The sequence below is a fragment of the Pelophylax lessonae genome (genome assembly GCF_965119305.1).
Source record: "Pelophylax lessonae genome assembly, chromosome: 5".
In the NCBI taxonomy this organism is placed as follows: domain Eukaryota; kingdom Metazoa; phylum Chordata; class Amphibia; order Anura; family Ranidae; genus Pelophylax; species Pelophylax lessonae.
This window is the reverse complement of record NC_138772.1, coordinates 390,375,592-390,399,064: the sequence shown is the minus strand read 5'-3', so window position 1 is coordinate 390,399,064 and position 23,473 is coordinate 390,375,592. Positions and strand designations below refer to the sequence as shown.

The 23,473-nt window shown below is 38.3% G+C and overlaps 1 protein-coding gene across 13 annotated transcripts in view; it reads right to left on the bottom strand.

The window, feature by feature from the left end:
• EPB41L3 (erythrocyte membrane protein band 4.1 like 3) overlaps positions 1-23,473 on the bottom strand; it is a 294,466-nt gene that overhangs the window by 44,907 nt on the left and 226,086 nt on the right. For 9 of the 13 annotated variants that reach the window (XM_082259291.1, XM_082259293.1, XM_082259292.1 and 6 more), the window contains exons 12-16: positions 23,188-23,408; positions 15,717-16,274; positions 13,593-13,646; positions 5,776-5,811; positions 4,513-4,704 (exon numbers count right to left, since the gene is read on the bottom strand). In XM_082259291.1, coding sequence (XP_082115417.1) covers positions 4,513-4,704; positions 5,776-5,811; positions 13,593-13,646; positions 15,717-16,274; positions 23,188-23,408 — 1,061 coding nt within the window. The remainder of the gene's footprint in view (positions 1-4,512; positions 4,705-5,775; positions 5,812-13,592; positions 13,647-15,716; positions 16,275-23,187; positions 23,409-23,473) is intronic. The other 4 variants (XM_082259290.1, XM_082259295.1, XM_082259296.1 and 1 more) reach the window with 4 other exon arrangements.

Genomic DNA, 23,473 nt, shown 5'->3' with positions numbered 1-23,473 from the left:
CAAGATGAAGAAAAAACAGCCCCAAAGCATGCTTCACTGTGGGTATGGTGTTCTTTTGGTGATGTGCAGTGTTGTTTTTACACCAAACATACCTTTTGGAAATATGGTCAAAAAATTTCAACCTTGGTTTCATTAGACCATAACAAATTTTCCCACATGGTTTTGGGAGACTTCAGATGTGTTTTGGCATAATTTAGCCAGGCTTGGATGTTTTTCTTCATAAGAAAAGGCTTCCCTCTTGCCAATCTACCCCATACCCCAGACATATGAAGAATACGGGAGATTGTTGTAACATATACCACACAGCCAGTACTTGCCAGATATTCCTTCAGCTCCTTTTAATTTTGCTGTAGGCCTCTTGGCAGCCTCCCTGACCAGTTTTATGCTCGTCTTTTCATCAATTTAGGAGGATGTCCAGTTCTTGGTAATGTCACTGTTGTGCCATATTTTCTCCACTTGATGATGACTGTCTTTCTCTGTGTTTCGTGGTATATCTAATGCCTTGGAAATTCCTTTGTCTTCTGACTGATACCTTTTAACAGTGAGATCCCTCTGATGCTTTGAAAGCGCTCTGTGGACCATGGCTTTTGCTGTAGGATGCGACTAGGAAAATATCAGGAAAGACCTACTATAACAGCTGAACTTTATCGAGGGTCAATCAGAGGCACTTGAAAATGAAGGCAGGTGTGTACTGACTTCTATTTAACAAGAGTCTGAATGTGATCGCTTAATTCTGAACACAGCTACATCCCCAGTTATAAGAGGGTGTGCACACTTATGCAACCACAGTATTTGTTTTTTAATTTTTTACACTTGTTGTTTAACTGAGTAGTACAGTTTGTACGTCACATTAAAAGGTGGAAAAAGTTCTGAAATTATTTATCTTTGTCTCATTTTTTTCATATCATTGAAAGCGGACATTTTAACAGGGGTGTGGTGTAGACTTTTTATTTCCACTGTACATCTCTTGCTATCACCTCTTTGGCCTCTACCACCTAAGTTCACAATACTTCCAAGACTACTCTGTCTGTTATTCTACTAAGGGACTGATCCACATTATTCTGGGCAGACACCTACCCTTTCTGGGAGACCTCGGTTGGGTACCCTTTCCTTCCTTTTCCTACTCCCTCATTTATTTTTCTTCTCCGTTTACTCTGCTAATCGCTTTACCCCATTTTTGTCAGATTTTACTCTGCCACTTACTTTACCCTCTTTTTGTTAGATTTGACCTGTATATGATGTTACTAAATGCTCTACAACGGAGGATTCTTTTGCAACCATTGGTCTTACTGATAAGGTGGGGGCTTCCTTGATAGGAAGGAACAGGTGGTTGCTGTGTGAAATATGGGACACTTTCGAGATTTTGCCTTGCCTTAGCTACCTTCGAGCACCCCTCCATGGGTTTCATTCCCTAGGGTCTTCTCAACCATACTCCTTACACACAAAGAATTGTCATCCATCGGTAGAGGATTATTTATAACCTATCTACAGAGAATTATTTTTATTGAGAACCACACTTTATTCCTAAGGCATTAGTGTGGGGCCTGTTTATCAGTCTATACACATGATAGATCTAGTGGCTACGATCTTCATCCCTGTAAGCGTATTGAATGCTACAATGTAATGTTTCCCTCTAAGCGTATTAAAAGTTAAAGTGATATACAGGTCAAAAGAACACAAAGCCAGCACAAGAGGGACACAGAGCCACTGTAAGTCACCACTGTGGAGACGGAGAGGCATTCTGCTTTGTGTTACTCTTGTGCTTACTATGTGTGCAGAGCTCTGAATAGCTGCATATAGAATTTCAGTAGAGAGCAGGAGTTATTTTTATTAAATTTAGAAAAAAAATTGACTATAATGCCACTTTTAAAAATTTTCTGAAAGAAAAGGATTGTTTTTAAATGCCTACAGGGCCAATACTTGATGTGTATATATTAAAATATTTTATACTGTTGCTTTGTGCCATTGCAAATATTCTCAGTGCTGCATACAAAATCTCATATTTTAGTTATAGGTAGACTTTGTTAGTGCCTACAGAAGTACCTACAGTGCCTTAAAGTATTCATACCCCTTAAAATTTCCCACATTTTGTCATGTTACAACCAAAAATGCACATGCATTGTATTGGGATTTAATGTGGTAGACCAACACAAGGTGGCACATTATTGTGTAGTGGAAGGAAAATGATAAATGGTTTTCAAATTTATTTACAAATAAATACCTGAAAAGTGTGGTGTGCATTTGTTTTCAGCCCCCTTACTCTGATAACCCAAACTAAAATCTAGTGCAACCAATTGCCTTCAGAAGTCACCTAATTAGTAAATAGAGTCTACCTGTGTGTAATTTAAATACAGCTGTTCTGTGAAGCCCTCATAAGTTTGTTAGAGAACCTTGATGAACAAACAGCATCATGAAGGCCAAGGAACACACCAGACTGGTCATGGATAAAGTTGTGGAGAAGTTTAAAGCAGGGTTCAGTTTTAAAAAAAATATCCCAAGGTTTGAACATCTCACAGAGCACTGTTCAATCCATCATCCGAAAACAGATAGAGTATGGCACAACTGCAAACCTACCAGGACATGGCTGTCCACCTAATCTGACAGGCTGGGCAAGGAAAGCATTAATCAGAGAAGCAGCCAAGAGGCCCATGGTAACCCTGGAGGAGTTGCAGAGATCCACAGCTCAGGTGGGAGAATTGGTCCACTGGATAACTATTAGTTGTGCACTCCACAAATCTGGCCTTTATGGAAGAGTGGAAAGAAAAAAGCCATTGTTGAAAGAAAGCCAAGCCATAAGAAGTCCCTTTTGCAGTTTGCGAGAAGCCATATGGGGGACACAGCAAACGTGGAAGTGCTCTGGTCAGATGAGATCAAAATTGAACTTGAAAAGGAACTTGTGTGGCGGAAAGCAAACACTGTCCATCACCTTGAACACACCATCCCCACCGTGAAACGTGGTGGTGGCAGCATCATGTTGGAATGCTTTTCTTCAGTAGAAACAGGGTAGCTGGTCAAAGTTGATGGAAGATGGATAGAGCCAAATACAGGGCAATCTTAGAAGAAAACCTGTTAGAGTCTGCAAAAGACTTGAGACTGAGGCAGAGGTTCACATTCCAGCAGGACAACGACCCTAAACTTACAGCCAGAGCTACAATGAAATGTTTGGATCAAAGCATATTCATGTGTTAGAATGGCCAAGTCAAAGTCCAGACCTAAATCCAATTGAGAATCTTTGGCAAGACTTGAAAATTGCTGTTCATAGACATTCTTCATCCAATCTGACAGAGCTTAAACTATTTTGCAAAGAAAAATGGGCAAAAATGTCACTCTCTAGATGTGCAAAGCTGGTAGAGACATACCCAAAAAGACTTGCAGCTGTAATTTCAGTGAAAGGTGGTTCAACAAAGTACTGACTCAGGGGAGCTGAATACAAATACCTGCTACACTTTTCAGATAAAAATTTTTGAAAACCATTTATCATTTTCCCTCCATTTCACAATTGTGTGCCACTATGCAATTTAAAATAAGAACAAGTCCTGCTGCTTCAGGTGAATGAACACAGCTGTGGTGTCTACTTCCAAGCCTGTAGTATGGGGTGCACGCCCTGTCACTGCTGCAGACACATATGGAAGGAAAAAGGATTGGACGGGTGCATACCCATATGATGCATACAAAATGATCAATAAAAACATGGCACAATTGGCATATTGGCAGGGAAGAAGGTAGGGTGACGCATTTCACACGTTAAACGTGCTTTGACATAGCACATTTAAGTTGTGAAACGCGTCACCCTACCTTCTTCCCTGCCAATATGCCAATTGTTCCATGTTTTTATTGATGTTTTATCAATACATTTTTGTATGGATCATGTGGGTGTGCAGTTGTCCAATCCTTTTGTATTTCCATACGTGCCACTGTGTTGGTCTACAACGTAAAATCCCAATACAATACATTTACATTTTTGGTTGTAAAATGACAATGTGGAAAATTTTGAGGGGTATGAATACTGTTTCAAGGCACTGTACATTACTATTTTCATCTGAATTTGTATAACTGGAACCTTTTTTGTTTTTTTTTTTTTCTGCTTTTTCTTCTATAAATAAAAAGGAAGACAATGCTCTGTCCTTACGAGCTTTGAAGTCTGCCTTTTTGGCTTTTTTATATACCTTTCTTTTTTTTTTCATTTTTTCCCCCTGGGTCTCTGTATACTGTCTTACATATACTATATCAAGGCATCCCTTCATGTTTCACAGGGCTGTGCCCCTGCACATGATCCATTTAACAACTTTATTACTATAAAATCAATACTACGTCAAGTAAAAAAAATAGAATATATTTTTTTTCTTAATCTTATAGCTCAGCCTCTTGGTAAGTTGTGACAAGCATAAAGCCCTAAAATATTCTCTTAAAATTAAAGGTAACCTATAACAAATTGGGAAATTTGCCATTTAGCCACATAATATGTATATGAAGATAACTGTCCCCCCCCTTTTAATTGCTGTGTCCACTGACCTCATCAGGCACTAGTGGTTCAATCATAGGAGCGTCTTCTTGTCTGGCAGCAAGTCTCACAGGAGATGTAGAGAGCCGTTTCTCCCATTCACTCGCAGCTGTAGTGTCTGTTGAAGTCTCCAAGAAGGTTCTCTTTAGCTCACTAATGTTTGTTTGATGTTTCATCATTTCTTCTTGATTCCTATCATATTCCTAGATTGAAATGTAAAATACAAAAACAAAAGAAAATACTGAGACAACTTTACCACAAAACACCCTTGTCGCTACAATAACAAGCAACCTAAGAGATCATGGAGTATACCTCTAAAGTTGGATACTTTGGCTTTCCTTTAGACCTTTTAACACTTTTCAATACAAAGCTGAAATGTGCAGTCTGACAATTATTCTGTCCAATGTTATGAAAGATCCAGTATCTGCCTTTATCCTCAAGGGCAGTAATTTCAAACGTCAAGAACAGCACTGCCCTTTAGTTTTGAAAAAAAACCTACAAATATTTTCAAGCAGGCTTAAAATGTCTATGTGCAGCACTGAGGGTCTTTATCTTAAACAGTCTTTACTGCTGATTTATAATTCCCTAAACTATATAAATATCACTAATAATGAAAACTGGTAGCATTGACTGTAAAATGTGTATGTGTATAAGAACACATTGTCTGGCAAAGCAGCCGTTTGTATTTATAGTTGCTTGACATTGCAGCCACTGAAGGGTAACAGTGATGCACAACAATATTAATAAAAAAATAGAAAGGTTAGTAGTAGGCTGACCAAGTAGATCAAGCTGTCACTATTGAAAAATCAAAATCCAGTGAAGAGTGAGAAGTCAAGGGGATTTACCACTGTGAAGTGCTGTAAAGTGAACTCTAATACAAAACAATGTTAAAATACTTGGCTAAGTATTAAAGTAAGTAAATAGAATACAACTAAGCACCTCTATAATAAAAAAAAAAAATTAAATCAGGGAACACTGAAGGACCACTCAGTTCACTAAGAGGCGGGGTCACTTAGTCCATGCTAAAAAATAAAACACACATGTGCATGCAGTGGTATGTACCAATACCAACCTCTAACATAAGATTACTATGTTTGACATATACATTTTCACCCTTTATTCGCTTAATGAGACTATTCTGAAAAAGTGAAGAGAGGGAACATTAAGATACAAACAAAATGTTGGACAATGATGACTTTTCCAGATACACCAGATGGGCACTTTGAAACACAAAAACAGAACCTATTAGGTTCAACTTAACATTATTTATTTACCCGAGTCTTCACATCTGTATCATCATCTTGATCCGACTGGAAGCATTGTAAAATATCAAATTGTACAAAAATATTTTAATGTATTTTTAGGGCTTTTACATCAGAAGTTACTAATATTTATTCTAATAATCACTTATCAAGTATTTTGTTTTTTCATTTTACAAAATCAGACAATGACCTGCAGTACTATGCAATATATATATATTATATAGGCTAATGTACGATTTCCTGTGCTAATAAGGTTTTGACTGAATTATTGAATATACAGTATATTCCATGCGTATACAACTTTTATCAGCTCAAATTAGCAATATTAGCATCCAAAATAGATTACCAGCATTTCTGTAGGAAAGCATAGAAATTGATTTAAAAAAAATGAATAAAAAAAAATTGCTGGGCGAATGTCTCAGCTTTTGCTCCAAATTCATGAATAATACCCGTGACGTTTGTAATATGTGTAAAATGTCAGTTTCTATTTGTTGCCATGCACAGGGTGAAAGAAAAGAAAGAAAAAACAGATTCAGTTTACATCAGTTTGCACAGCTGTCAATAGTTCAGGTCGCATCAGTGTACATCTGTTTTTGCATCCGTTTTTTCTTGGATGTTGTTGCAGAGACCAATCCGAGGTGACAAAAGTATAAAAGATTGATAAACCTCTTTTATCAGAACAGACAAATGAATGACATCCATTTACACTGATTCAGATCAAGCTAAACATAAAAAGATGCAGCCTTGTTCCTCTTGACATCCATACACATGCACTGTGGTTTAGTCTGAATCCATCTGAAAAACTGATAGATGGATCTAGACTGAACGCCAATTTGAAGCGGGCCTTAACCACTTGCCAGCCGACCGGCGTGTATATACTGTGGCAGTGTGGCTCTATTGCATTAAACGATGTACCTGTGTCATTTTGTTCAACAGCCACTAGATGGCGCGATCGCAATGTTAACCCCTTCCCTGCCATTGGTGCAGTGACTGCATTTTTGTTTAGCGCTGGTCACTGTAATGTCACTGGTCCCCAGAAAGTGTCAAAATGTCAGTTAGATGTTCGATTTGTCCGCCGCAATGACGCAGTCCCGCTAAAAATCGCTGATCACCGCCATTACTAGTAAAAATAAGTAAATAAAAATGCTATAAAAATATTGCATTGTTTGTAGACACTAACTTTTGCACAAATCAATCAATATACACTTATTGGGATTTTTTTTTACCAAAAATATGTAGCAGAATACATATCCGCCTAAATTATTGAAAAAAAAAAAAAAGATTTTTAACATTTTATTAGCTGTTTTTTATAGCAGAAAGTAAAAAATAATTTCTTTCAAAATTGTCGCTAATGTTTTTGTTTATAGCGCAAAACATAAAAACCGCAGAAGTGGTCAAATACCACCAAAAGAAAAGCTCTATTTGTGGGAAAAAATGTATTTGCGTACAGAATCGCACGACTGCACAATTGTCAATTAAAGTAACACAGTGCCATATTGCAAAAAATGGCCTGGCTATTAAGGGGGTAAATCCTTCCGGTCCAGAAGTGGATAAAGAACATTTGACCAATAAATAAGAGGGGGACTTCTGCGCTGTGTACAAAGTGTATAGATCCTCAAGTTGACAGTAATGTTACAGAGACAAAACGCCATTGTTTACCTTACTTCCATCTCTTCACCATTGTATCAACTTTGTATAGGAGTTTACTCTCTCCAGTAGCAGATTGATTACACTGTCGATGGTGATTACAGGAATCTCTTTACAATTTGTACACAGTGCAGAGGCATCCCTTATATTATTTCCTCTTCTGGACAAATGTTTTTAGCCTATAATTTCTATTTTCTCTGTTGGTCGAATGTTATTTAACTATTCTGGTCAAATGTTAAAGGTTTTTTCTCTTAGGGGCAAATGTTAGGGAAGATTACATTTGTCCTTAGAAAGGCAAAAAATTAAATGAAAAATGCTAAAACATTTATTTAGGATTTGGACAGAATGGAGAAAGGTTAGTATATCAGTCATGTATATACAGAAGTCTGTGTCCCCCACTCGGGAAATATTTCCTGCTTGTCCTGGTAAAAGAGTATGTTCTGATTGGTCAGCACCATTGCAGAACATTAATGCGATCCATCCCAAGAGTGCTGCAAAAAGAAGACTGGGAAGATTGGGGATTTCAAATCCCCTGGCAGCTAGCGCGAAGAGCCAAATTAACATTATTCACTTTGCAGGGAAACCTGGAATGCCTTTCGGTGGATGCAGAAAAGGCGTTTGACAGAGTACACTTGCTCTATAGGTCAAAAGTTCTAGAAAAATTTGGCTTTCAAGGTAGCGTCCTAACTGCTATATTGGCCCTATACTTCACCCCCCTCAGTGAATGATTCTGCCCTACTATCAAAATCTTTTCCCATCTCTAATGGGACTAGACAGAGGTGCCCCTATCCTCATCTTTTTTCAATTTAAAGATCAAGCCCCTGGCAGAGGCGATTTCTTCACATCCAGGAATTACTGGTTTCCAATTCCTTAGCTCTATACACAAAATAAACCTCTTTGCAGACGATATTCTGCTCCTGACTAATCCCGAATCATCTCTGCCACAGGTAATTTGCAGGGGCTGCTGGGATACATGACGCCGCTATCCCAGGAGCCCTTGCGAATCGCCGAGCGATGTAATCGCATATAGGCAGCAGGACCCGGAAGTGCGGGTAAATAAAGAAGAAAAATGGTATTTCCTAACAAAAAAGAAAAAAAAATAGTTTGCATTGGTAAAAACATATTTAAGGGGATTAGGTACATCTCAACTTATTAAAATGGGTGGAACTCCACTTTAACTGCTTTCCCTACCTCCCTGGCAGCCACTAATTACAAACCCCTGCTTTGATGGGGAACTCAAAGGCATAGCCTGGTGTGAAAATTAAGATGAATATCCTACCCCAAATGTATTCATGTCACTACCCATTCCTGTCCTTACCCACTAACGAACCTCCCTGTCTAGAACCCTTAAATTCTAGGTTTGGCAGGATCATGAGGCTAGATGCTCTCACCTAATTAAACATAGATCGCTTGGCGAAGTGGGCCTCCCTGATTTTAAAGATTACTATTGCGCTGTGCAACTGGACCAACTCAAACACTGGTTCCCTTCCACAGACCCCCCCCCCCCCGTGGATGGACATTGAATGCAATGTCGCTCCCATCTCAGACCTGCATTTACTCCTCCTTAGCAATACCTGGAAACTATGGAACCTTCAAACCCTGACTGCACCCATGCAAGCATCACTGCTAGCCTGGAGATACTTTATCTCTGCCCCATCGAGCTCCAAATCCCCAATCCATGTCACTTTTCCCTCCAAATTTTCCAAGCCACGATTCTCTCTTTTATGGTTAAACCCTTTCTAAGATATGGTATCCAGGAAGCGAATACGTTTTTTTAAAGATAATGTCCCTCTCTCTTTAGAGGAGTTCATCAAGATGCACTGCATTCCTGTGCATCACCATTTTACATGTGTGAGACTCCTGCACTTTAAGGGCAAAACACCCCATTCTCACACTGTGCTTGCCTCCTGCCATCTGGTACTTCTTAAATGTACTCACATAAAAACACAAGGGATTTCCCTCTTCTACAACACTCTTCTAAATGCATTTTTTGTGAATCTAACCCCATGTTAAAATGAGAAACAAACCTCAGCACACCATTCTCCCCCACACAATGGTGGGCCACTCTTGGTTCAATTTCGAAGGCCTCCCATTGTACTAGCCATCATGAGGTGACAAACAAGATCACCAACAGGTGGTTCTACACACTCTTTCGGCTAGCTAAATTCTCCCCAAATACCTCCCCCTTGTGTTGGTGAGAGTGGGGAGAGTGGGTAACCTCATGCATATTTTGTGGCACTGCCCTAAACTTGCCAGCTTCTGGTCTCAGGTATTCCACCTCTTAGCCACCGGCACAGGTATAATACTTAAGTCACAGCCTGCCCTGACCCTGCTTAATATTGGTATAGAGCAGTACCTACCCGCTCACTGACCGGTAGTCATCCATATTCTAGTCGTAGCCTGGCTCATCATCCTCAGGAAATGGAAAACAAACTTGTCGCCAAACCTCTCGGATGTAGTGAACATGGTAAACTCTAACCACACCTTTGAACGCCTCTTAGCAATAAACACCTTTAAACTTACTGAATTCTCCCAAAAATGGAACATATGGATTAACAGATAACTCTCCACTGGTTAAAACCCCTCACTAAATACCTGATTTTACACTGTACTTGTCTGGTTTCTTGTAAATCTCGTACCTACTTGTTTGTATGGTCACCGAGCCTAAAACTTGCACTGCTTGTTGTGTTCTTTATAGTGTTACTTATTTTATTTATTTCAGGTACTTATATTGTGCTGTCAATTTATGCAGCGGTTTACATATACATTGTACATTCACATTAGTCCCTGCCCTCAAGGAGCTTCCAATCCAAAGTCCCTAACTCACATTCATACACATACTGGGGCCAATATAGACAGGATCCAATTAACTTACATCAATTGTATATAAATTATTGGGAGGGTTGATAAGGGACTATATCCAAGAATTTGCTAAGGTCAACAGTATCAGCAGTAATCAGCACGGGTTCACAAAAGGACATACTTGCCAAACCACTTTAACATTTTACGAGGAGGTGAGCTGTGAGCTAGATAGGAGGAGACCAGTGGAGGTTGTGTATCTGGATTTTGCTAAGGCATTCGACACAGTTCCCCACAAATGCTTAATCTACAAACTAAGGTCTGCAGGCTTAGACCTCAAGGTTTGTTCTTGGATGGAAAACTGGTTACATGGGCGTGTCCAAAGGGTGGGGATAAATAACGCATACATAGACTGGTCTGGAGTGGTAAGTGGGGTTCCCCAGGGCTCAGTCCTGGGACCAATTTTGTTCAATTTATTAATAACAGACGGAATCAGTAGCTCAATCACAGTTTTTAAGGGATGACACAAAGATATGCAGGGCACTAACTTCTCATCAAGATGTAGAAATCCTACAGAATGACCTGAACAAAATAACAGAGTGGGCAACTACATGGCAAATATTGGTTCCAGCATTTGTCCACGATGCTGAGGGACGGTGAGGACGCTCGGACCACGCTACTCGGACCTTCCACCCTTCTTCCCCCTTAACCAAAGGACAAAACTAACAGGAACAGTTGGACCAGCACCCCACAGTGGAGACCACTGGAACTGTATAGCATTACAAGACCAGTTGGGACAACACGCCACCTAGTGGACAAATGCTGGAACCAATATTACTTATATAACTCTATGTCGCAAAACCTGACCTAATACGGGTTGATCCAATACTTTCTTCCCTCAACTGGTCTAGAGAATATACTTAACCATAGCTATATCCTGTTGATTCATATGAGGACCGGAGGACCACAAGCAGGCCCAGGCATTTCTTTATCTAAAGATGGTTGACATTTTTCCTTGACAAAGGCCCCCCGCCGAAACGCGTAGGAATTTAAACACTCTCTCAACAAAGATCCAACGCCAACCATAGACGTTCGGACCACAAGAGAGAGACTAATGTCACATTTCCACCATGTCACTTTTTTCATACTATTCTCCTTCACTCTCACCTATGGGTTCTTAGCCCATACATCACATGTAACATATGTTCTGCTAAACCAGAAATGTATGATAATTTCTTTTATGTTATTTTGAAATAAATATTATATTTATACTTAGAATACTTTTGTGTATATTAGCCCCTTTAAAGTCCCACAAACCTTGACTTGAGGCACCAAACCTCTTTCTTCAAAGATATTTAGGGATTATGGCTAAAACTGAACTATAAACTCCTCAAGGAATCGCATACCCAAAAAAAGAGAAGTGTAAGGTATTGCACTTGGGGGCAAAAAACAAATGCAAATTATGCTCTAGGGAGGGAACCTCTGGGGGAATCCAGGATGGAGAAGGAATTGGGGGTTCTAGTAGAAGATAGACTAAGGAATAGCATGCAATGTCAAGCTGCAGCTGTCAAAGCCGGCAGAATATTAGCATGCATAAAGAAGGGGATATATTCCAGACAAAGCTATAATCCTACCACTTTATAAAACCCTGGTCCGACCACATCTGGAGTACTCGGGCCAGTTCTGGTCACCGATCCTCAGAAAGGATGTGCAGGAACTGGAGAGAGTCCAAAGAAGGGCAGCTAAACTAATTAGGGGATTGGGACGCCTTAATTATGAAGAGCCATTACAAGCGCTTAATTTATTCCCCTTGGAGAGGAGATGCCCAAGAGGGGACATGATAGCGATTTACAAATACATCAATGGCGGACCCCGCATAGGTAAAAAATGATTTTGTCTCAATGAGTGCAAGATGATACATGGCCACACAATGAGATAAGAGGAGAGGCAATTTAACCTTGAGCTGCGTTAGGGGTTCTTCACTGTAAGGGCGGTGAGAATGTGGAACTCTCTTCCACAATTGGTGGTAGCTGCGGGGAGCATGGCTACTTTTAAAAGACTCTTGGACGTGCATCTCACAGATTACAACATTCAGGGTTATGGGACATGATCAGGCCACTGGCACACACACCTGTACAGGTTGAACGGGATGAACTGATGTCTTTATTCAACCTCAACTACTATTAAACTATGTATGTAACTATGTAACCTACCAGCATGTCTTTGTAATGCCTTTTGTTTGTTTAAATCCTTTAAAAAAAATTAATAAAAGTCTCTTGGATCAAATCCCCTGGCATCTACACTGGTTGCATGGGCACTGACAGTTTATCACCCAAGGTGGTAAATACAGCAGGGACTGGATAGTGTTAAGTTTACCTTTTCATTTAAGGTGAACTAGCCCTTTAACAACCATTTTTATTTAGATTTAGTTACCTAAATGTCCCTACTATAAGAAAAAATCTTAGATTATTTTAGGTTTCTTCTTTAGCATAAATATAATAGCTAAGAGGAAGTGAAAAATCTGTACCTTCTCTAAGAGTAATTGAAGTATCTCTTGCACTATTCAACATTTAACCTTTACCTACCTAAATGCCTAATCATTAGCCCTAAAATAAGTCCCTACCCCTAGCACTTTTTTTTACAAATTTGGCAGAAATGAATGGCATTCTGAGGATTACTTGCCTTATCTTGGGTTGGGAACATTGAGCACCAAGATCCTGGCACTTGGATAATCCATTTTGATGTATTAAAAGTGTGATCATTTTATAAACCCTCTTTCTTTTTACAGATTTATCTGAAGGATATCTATGCATGGTATACGCTAGTAGTTCTTCATTTATCAATGCAGCACAGTGGATGTGACTAAGTCTTTTGCAAACATCTGAACATAAAATCGAATTGATGCATAGCTAAAGAAAGTTTACCTAAAGTGAAAGATAAACTGACATTTTGCAAGTTGTTGGTGTTTGAAACTTAAGCTGGCCATAGAGGATTTGTTTTTTTTGTTTGTCCAGCAATCAGGAAGAATAGAGGAAACTGTCTATGGAGTATACTTATATATTCATAATGCAGTCATTCAAGCAAGGAAGAACACATTAGTATATAGGTACAATTCTCTTCAGCCCACAAATTTGTGCAATAAATTAAACATTTGGTAGAAGTCACAAAAAATGATGTACTGACAACTCAACAAATCAAAAATGAGAAGAACAGCAATTTCTCTTTTCATTTTTTATCAACTTTTTGCCCTCTGTAGGTTTTGTGCAATAATGAAGCAATCAATATATTAAAACGCAGCACTGCAGACACATTATTTGTACACACGGTAACCAAATCACACCCAGCAAAATACATTTTAGAGAGTGATCTGTATTTTTACACACCTCCGTGGCAGTCGTTTCACCATCAGCTGCTGTATCCGTTTGTTCACTATCAGTCTATAATATTTTACACGATACAGATTCCAAAACGCAAGCGGGAACAAAGAATAAACCCATGTTGTTAGAGAATCACAATATAACCCTCATTACAATAGCCTCTTGTAGAGAACAAAAGCCAAGAAAGCAAACATAAGAGAAAAGCAAACCAACACAAACAGAACAGATTCTGAGGAATACTCAAGGCATAAGTTTAAAAAAGATAAAAAGTATGTTTTTGTCTACATAAAACTATGTCTATTGTTAACAGTTATCAGCAAATATCTAAAGGTTTAAGCTGTACTATATACATATATGTATATATTCCCCATATAATTTGAATCTGGTCTTCAATAGGATTTTTTTATTCTTTTTGATTGCAATATTTAGATAAAACTACTATAACAGCCTCTTCACTTTCAGCTCCTCATTTATAATTGTATTGCCTAGTTGCCTGATTTGTCTGCATTACGAAACAGGCAAAACATAAAAACTGCTATTTTGTTACATTCTAAATTACTTAAAATGAACACTGAAATACTGGGATTTACAATTGTATTGTCATATTTGATCTGTCACATTGATTTGGATATATTTTAAAAACAGGGCCATTTGAATAAAAATTATTACTTTAGGAAGCAGATAAAAAGGGATGTTTTTAATCTAAAAAAGGAGATATTCTAGTGTTTTTTTTTTTAAATAAATGACAAATCAATTTCACCCAAAATGAATATGTATTTAAGTTGAGTGTCATGCAGTTTTAAATATTTACTAGACTCCAGTGATCAGATACTCCCACCACAATTCCCAATACTGTACGACCATTGTGACTGAACCAAATGTTGGTTTTATGCTCCCCAGATAGATCTTTAAACCGGAATAAGCAAATCATATGAATGAATGACAGGACCCCGCTGGAGGAGTAAAGACAGTACTGCTGGGTTATGTAACCAATGGAATCTCTGAAAGATATTAAAACACTGAGTTGTTTAACCCACTAGAGCCCAGCCAAAATAAAAATATCAGTTTTGGGTGCAGTTGCCTTTTTATAGAACTTATTAAATACAAACGATGTCGTCTAGTTTTTTTTTTGCTTAATCAGAAGTATCAAAAGTATTTGTTTTAAGTTCATAAAGGCACAGTACCCCAGTGATCTTATAAGTGGAATTTTCCTGTATGATATTAGTAGCTCATAAAATAGCTGCCCGTATATTGTGTGTGATGACTATAAAAAGTTCCATTATAGTGTGTTTTAGGTTTCACCCTTCCCCTTTTCTAGGTACAAGCTAGACATGGCTTGTCATGCATACACTACTACCCAGGAACCCCAAAATGACTTACACAACACTTCCGGCTTGGACAATGTGTAAAGCCAATGTAATGCAGACATGTCAGACACAGAACATGCATCATATGATACACAATGGGTAAAAAGGATCAGGCACAAGCTATGACTATCAGGAAAATATGTCTAAGTTGCTAGCTTTAAAAAAATTCTACAACTGTTATATGAATGGGTAAATGGGTAAAACTGATTTTAGACTTGGTACAAATTGTATATGCTACAGATGCAGAAGCACGGACGTTACTTTCTGAAGGTTCCTTCATAATTGATTATAAGGTACCTAGAAACATGACTTTTCTTTTATGATCTGCATTTTACAGACAAGAGCATGACATCGCTATTGCTCTGCTTTTAAGGCTGTGCATTATTTTTTTTTCTATAATACAAATTGCAGGCTGACACCATCCATTATTGTAGCTATATTATCTGCATTAGGTTCTGCATCCTATCTGAAATATATAACGTACAGTAGGTATTAAGAGAAATCCTGAATTCTACCAATACCGTACATTTTGTCCATATTAATATTCACAGTTAGGTAAAGAAAAGTAGTTCACAAAAGAACGTGCATTTTTCCATATGTTGTGCCTAACCCTTGTGACCTAAGGACAAAACTTCCAAATATTAGCAAGCAGACAAAATGAGGCTCTGAAAGTCGGACCAGTATGGTAGCAGTCTAGCATCATTTAGGACTAAACGCACTGAACACAATAAAAAAAAGATGTGTTCTATGCCGAGGTACACACCTCATCATCTGAACTGTCACTCAGGTCATTGTCAAGTGAGGCACTCAAGGAGACCGCCTTGGGCTCCAGGTAGCAGAGGCACATAGCCAAAGGAAAAGAGAGCGTGAGGGCACATGGGACAGAGAAAGAGGCTGACAGCAGAAAGAAAAATATGAAGAGGAAACATGGAATAAGGGATGGGGACCGGATTGGAAGATAATGCTGTAAATTTTCAGGCAGGAAATTGGCTTCAGAAATGTTAGGGAAAGAAAGATAGCCATCATCATCCAGCAGAGAAGGGAATGAGTCTGGAAGATGCAAGGAGAAAGAAAACAGAGTCCCGCCTTTTCCAGCTTGCTGCTTATAGCTTATACCCATATCATCTTCATCGGGGTATAATTTCCCTTTTTGTTCAGAATCCCATTCAAGCTCATTAGACATTTGAGCCACATTTGATCCAGGCTCACATGACTTATGAGAGTTCTCCTTACATCTCCTACGTAAACGGCTTGAAGATGAGGGGGAACTAGAGCATGACAGTGGAGGGGAATGAAATGGCTCAATTGAACAACAAGATGGCTGGATGCAGAGAGCAGCAAACAAAATGTAAGATCAAGAGGACAAAAAGAAAACCGTGATTAGTTAAATGGTATTCTGCAGAGTTGTTATAAAAGCATAACAATTGTTTAAATTTTGTAAATGAAGGTTTTCATAATTAAGAACTAAATGAGTTACATCAGCAATGCATTCATCATGCAACATCATTTGCATTGAAAGAAATTGGTTGCCGGAAAAGTTTCAGGTCACATTACCAATCTAAAATTAAACAATATTTCTACAGTTTCATATAGCAGAGCTGGGCAGCTCTCTACATATTACCAATACCAATTTATATTCAGTACTGAAGCTTGGAGAGAGCCAATAATCTCAAATTAGCTAACTGCATAAACCAGGCATTTGTGTGAGCCATTACTCCTGAACCTCTAATGCTCATCTTACCAGTGTATACTGATGGCCCCTGTTGCACTGCAGCTGAAGACATAACCCAGTGCTTTTGGGTTTGGCAAGCAGGTCACATCCTGCCAGTGCTCAGATTTAGCAGACAATCACTGGGTTCAAGCACCATCACAAGGCTTTAAGAGTGATGCCACTGTTCCTCGAAATAAAACAGGTTTTTAGTAAGGGCTGCAACAGTCAGGAGTGGTGAATTTTAAGGGTTCTGGGGGGGGGGGGGGGCTTTTAAAAAAAGATACTCAGTGACTGAGTCACCGGTCCTGTGGAAGGCCTTACTTTTTCTGTAAAAATACACAAAAATTATGTGATAAGTTTAAATATAAATAGTGCTTAATGGAGCTCTTCTTTAATTGCAATATGCAAAATATATTTGAGGTTTTTGCCATATGGGAGTTTAAAAAAGAGGGAATATTTTTGATTTGTTACACGAAGAACAAAAACACCAAAAGTTGCTAACTTGCCTAAGAGGTACAAAGCAGATAGTTGCAGCAGACTACAAAACCCTGCTTTTGCAGCCAACTGCCAGGCTGTTCTAACAAGCAAAGCTTCTGCACTTCCTGAAATTTGCTTGCTTCTTCCTGCCTCCTGCACATTCCTGTGACGCAGTCTGTCACAGTGATTTGGTTTTAGAGTCCGTTGCTATTTATATGCATATTGGTGCCTTCAATATGCCTAAAGCAGCTTTTCTCCGATGCCAGGGTCCCTTTACACAAACCATTTTTTTTTTTTTTAATATAGAAGGGGCACAATCTAGTATCTTGTTTTTATTGCTGGCTTTTTTTACCATTGAGGAAATGTTAGTATTTTTATTTTTGCAAATCTTCCTATTTAAGAGGCCTTAACTTAGTTGCAGTGACAGCAAGTGGGAGAAATTCTCACCAATGGGGACAAACACAGCAAGAGAAACCTGGCAATATGTTAAGAATTTATAGTGGATACAGCACATTGTGCATCTTCCCTACAACAGATTATATATATATATATATATATATATATATATATATATATATATATATATATACACACACACACACACACATACATACATACACACACACACACACACACACACACACACACACACATACAGCAAAATACATACAGTGGGGATCGAAAGTTTGGGCACCCCAGGTAAAAATTTGTATTAATGTGCATAAAGAAGCCAAAAATGGATGGGAAAATCTCCAAAAGGCATCAAATTACAGATTAGACATTCTTATAATATGTCAAAAGTTAGATTTTATTTCCATCGACACTTTCAAAATTACAGAAAACAAAAAAAATGGCGTCTGCAAAAGTTTGGGCACCCTGCAGAGTTAATATCTTGTACTGCCCCCTTTGGCAAGTATCACAGCTTGTAAATGCTTTTTGTAGCCAGCCAAGAGTCGTTCAATTCTTATTCGAGGTATCTTTGCCCATTATTCCTTACAAAAGTCTTCCAGTTCTTTGAGATTTCTGGGCTGTCTGTCACGTACTGCTCTTTTAAGGTCTATCCATAGATTTTCAATTATTTTGAGGTCAGGAGATTGTGAAAGGCCATGGCAAAACCTTCAGTTTACACCTCTTGATGTAATCCAACGTGATTTCGAGGTGTGTTTAGGATCATTATCCATTTGTAGAAGCCATCCTCTCTTTATTATCTTCAGCTTTTTCACAGATGACATCAAGTTACCATCCAAAATTTGCTGAAATTTTATTGAATCCATTTTTCCTTCTACTCGTGACATGTTCCCTGTGCCACTGGCTGCAATACAACCCCAAAGCATGATTGATCCACCCCCATGCTTAACAGTTGGACAGAGGTTCTTTTCATTAAATTCTGTGCCCCTTCTTCTCCAAACGTACCTTTGCTCATTCTGGCCAAAAAGTTAAATTTTAACCTCATCAGTCCACAGAACTTGTTTTCAAAATGCATCAGGCTTGTCTATATGTTCATTTGCAAAGTTCAAACGCTGATTTTTGTGGTGAGGACGTAGAAGAGGTTTTCTTCTGATGACTCTTCCATGAAGACCATATTTGTACAAGTATCTCTTTCTAGTGGAATAATGTACCACAACTCCAGTGTCTGCCAGATCTTTCTAGAGGGATCGTGTAGTCAACGTGGGTTTTGAATTGTTTTTCTCACAATCCTGCAAGCTGGTCTGATATTTTTCTTGGTCTTCCAGATCCTGCTTTAACTTCCACTGCTCCTGATGACTAAATTACATTCCAAACAGAGGATATTGACATCTGAAAATGCTTTGCTATCTTCTTATAGCCTTCTCCAGCTTTATGAGCGTCAACTATTTTCAGTTTGTTTTCTAGACAACTGCTTAGAAGATCCCATGGTGCGGATTGTTGGGGCAAGGTCAGATGAGTCTGGGCATTTAAAACCTTTGAGATTGACATCACCTGGTCTTCCCAGACAATGATTGAGAACAATCCATGACACTGGCAGGTCTTCTGCAGGGTGCCCAAACTTTTGCAGACGCCATTTTTTTGTTTTCTGTAATTTTGAAAGTGTCAATGATGGAAATAAAATCTAATTTTTGTTGACATATTATAAGAATAGACTGTCTAATCTAATTTGATGCCTTTTGGAGATTTTTCCATCTTTCCTTGGCTTCTTTATGCACATTAATACAAATTTTTACCTGGGGTGCCCAAACTTTCGATTCCCACTGTATAGTACAACAAATCACATTTTCATGTAAAACATAATTTGCATATCAGCTCTGCAATGTGTTTTGATGCACCTGCACACTGCCCATATACATTACAACCAACAATACAGTTTATATTTCTGTGGTTAGGATAAGGTGTACTGCAAGTGAGCACACCCAATTTCCTGCACTCAGTACAGTACTTGTGCACATTGCATAGAATGTAGAGCTTTTGGTCCTCACAGGAACTCTTATCACTGTACAGTAATCAAAACACAGTTTTCAGAGCAGATAGGTGATTAGGTTTCAACACATCTAGCACAGATGCCTATTTTGTGGAAGACAGTTAAAAAAAACAACACAAATCCAAAATTATGGCATTTACCCTTGGCTTTAAGTAATCAGAAATGTAATCACAGAGGAAGAAAGAGAAATTACAAAGATGCCAAGAGGAGTTAGAAATACATATACATTTAAGCAAACCCTGTATATTATTATCATTAGAGGTAAAAGACAATTCCTGAATTGGAAAAAAAAAAAAACACTGTACAATAGAATTAAATTCTATCATTTCCACTTTGTATTACACACACATCACGCTATCATATTGCATACCATAAACATAACTACAATGTATTCTAATGCATACATGTAGATTTTAAGGTGCTATTTACAAAGACTGACATTGTAACTACTTTTTACTTTGCCTAACTTTGCAGCAAAATCTTGCTTACCTTTTTACTAACTTATAAGTGTATGACATGAAGTTGCTACATCAAAGTGTGAAACAATGGAGACTAAAATTATAAAACTGATCATGATTACAACAAGGATAACTATCTTGATAAAATGTAAAGGCTGCATTAGAGATCCTTTTTATTTGCTAGGTGGATCTACATGATTGCTCAACATCCGAATCCATTTTGGTGACATCAAATAATACCACCAACTTCCCTTAGGCACTGGATATTATCAATAAAGTAAATACAAGCATATGAGTATTGGTTACACTCTAATTATCTACAGTTGATCCAGTGATTTGTTTTTGAGTCATTAGCGTGACAATGACACCACAGGCTAGACCTCATCATTGCACTATACGCCTGCCCCATAGGAGGGCAGCACATGGCTTACATCAGCATTGCTCTGCATTATTTTAACTAAAAAATTTAAAGTGAAAACTTTTTTTTTAATTTTGGTTTTGGGAATGGTTAAAACCATTTTTGCTGCCTGTGTCCCACTGCAGAAAACAGACTTCACCTTCTGTCCCTTAGATGCAACAGGAAGTGAGAGGGAATACATTTTTGCTCCAAAAACTCAAAATTTTGGATTTTTTTTTTACTCAATTCCAGTCACAGTGACAGTGGTTACCAGGACTAAAAAAGCAAGGCTGAATTTGACCAGTGAGGTACTCAGGAAGCAATGGAAACCTTGTGGAGGTTTCTAACCCTTTCCTACTCTATGCACCAAAAATGTAGGCTTTGGATATACTTAAAAAACTTTGGTAAAGGTTTTGGGACAGGTAGAGACATGGTTAAAGGTTGCATCGTTGACCAGAGCTCAGGTGAACACACCAGTGGTCAAAATGGTAACAACGTCTCCTCCTTACACTGTCAGATAAGAACTATAGCCATAATGACTGGTGTAATATTTGGTCTAGCATATCTGCCTGGAACCCTCATATTATTTGGAGTTTTGAAGGTATGTTTTCATACGCAGATCATTTTTTTAATCACATTACAGTTATGTAGAAGCTCTGTGCAGAAAAAGAAGTCGACAATAAGAAGAAAATGTAAAAGCAAGTTGTAGATTGTTGGGAAATGCCGAATAGCAGCATACCTGCAGTAGCACTGGCTAGTGAGGGCACTGACATACCTATGATTTAAAGCCAGGTCAACAGATGGCCATATGCATGCAGATTATCAGACTTTGTGTGACCCGTTACCTACTTTCAAACTGACACAATCCTAATCAGATACTGAAAAACCAGGATAAAAGTTTCTAAAGCATGTAGGCCACATAGGCATATGCAAGTTGTTTTGTTATGATCATTATTATCTCCTGAAGAGCATTGACATTCAGACCCATCCTGAACCACTCATCTGCCAAAATTGCAGATCGCGGTGCATGGTGAAATATGTTGTAAAATCAAAATACTTGAATTACAGAAGAAAAAAAATCTAAAGTAGCCCAATTTTCCAGTTTATGGGTAGCAAACAAAGTCTAGTCTTGACATATAACAGGCTTTTAGCATTACATCTGCAAAAATAAGTTTTAGACTTTCAATGAGAAAGTAGAACGTTTCTGCACCTGCCCCCTACTTCCACTATTTATCATGGACTTCTGCACAGAACCTTAGCTAGTCAGCTGTTCTCTTAGCTCTGCTGAGCTACTGCAAGGCTACCAAGGATCATTAAAACGGCTTGGTGTTTTTCAGACAGCGCATTCTGCCTGAGAAACCCATAGAAAAACAATTTTCGAGGGCAGCCACCTGCAAATTAGCAGCACCGACGCTAAGAAACAAGTTTTACACTCTCGCTTAAAGCTGAATCTCTTTTAAAATATGTTTTTTGGGAACCACCATCGATCGGTATGCTGTAAATGCAATGGGTAATATGCATACAAACTGCAATTTATCCTCAGTGAGTTGAACATTTTGTAAATGGTATTTAGTACTTGCCTTGTTAGACTATAAATGACTGTTACCGTGATTTAAAAAAATAAACTAAAAGCGGCAGTAAAGTCCGCTTTGTGGTTTTTACCTACAGGTAAGCTTATAATAAACCTTAACTGTAGGTAAAATGAGTATCTTCTAAACGTGCATCGATTAGGAGATATTCATTCTTTTGGCAGCCGGTGACGTCACCGGTGCATGCACTCTGAAAGAACGGCATACGCCGACGTCATCGTATGGTAAGTATTTCACAATGTGCTAGTATGCAATGCATTCTAGCACATAGTCAATTGCCTTGCAGGGGACTTTTTTTTTTTTTTTCATGGCCGTGTTTTACTACAGCTTTAAAAACGTAATGGTCATCTCATACCCAGGAATTTTTTATAAATTTATAATTTATTTAAAAAAAGCTCCAGAGTACCAAATATGGTACACTGTAAAATAACAGCATAGTGCAGTATTTGAGTTTCATATGCAAACTTACAGCCACTAATGAATTACACAAAACAGCACAGCACTACATGAAAGTTGCATATTAGGAGAATACTATGAAGGGACTAACTTTTTTGCGAGCCCAACTTGCACAAGGTATATATGTTAATCATGTGGTACCTTCCAATTCAAGCTATAAAGACTTCATAAGAAAGATTCATACAAGATATACTTTTCTCTCAGTAAGGTTATACACAACACCTGGCACTAAGGGGTTGATTTACTAAAGGCTAATAGGCTGTTAACTTTGCAAGGGAAGTGGCACTTTGCAAGGGAATTTGCCCTTGAGCAGAGTGAATGTGCTGAAGTGTGCAAAGAATACCCAAACACCTGCAAAGAAAATAAAAAAAAAAAAAAAAATTTTTGCTTAAACATGATTGGATGATGGAAGCCAACAAAGCTTCACCCCATTCACTAAGCTCTGGGACAAAATTCCCTTGCAAAGTGCAACCTCACTTGTAAAGTGAACAGCCTATTTGATTTGAATAAATCAGCCAATCAATCTTGTGCTTTATGTAGGTTGTCATTTTCAAGTTACAACGCAACAAGGAAATCTAAAAATATGGGGTTAAGGTCCCTTTAAAATATGGTAAGCGCAATGTCCACAAGCATTCTGAACAGAATACAGCAATTTAATATGACAGCTAAGCTGAACGCAAATGGTATTTACCTTTGTGTCATGGCGAATGGTGGTCACAGTAGTAGTGATTTCGATTTTCTTTTTCTTTTCTTCCTCCTCATCTTTTTCTTCTTCTACCTTTTTTTCAGGTGTTACCGTTGAGATCAAATTGGTCTGAGACACACCCTTTGCTGTGATGTATGGGCCAGTGCCCACCTCTGTGGCAGACACAGAATCCTTCATGTACATGTCATGGTTTTCATTCACTGATGCTAAAAGCAAACATGATATTTGGGAAAAAGTAACTGAGTATGGGATGGTCTGTTAAGAGCAACAC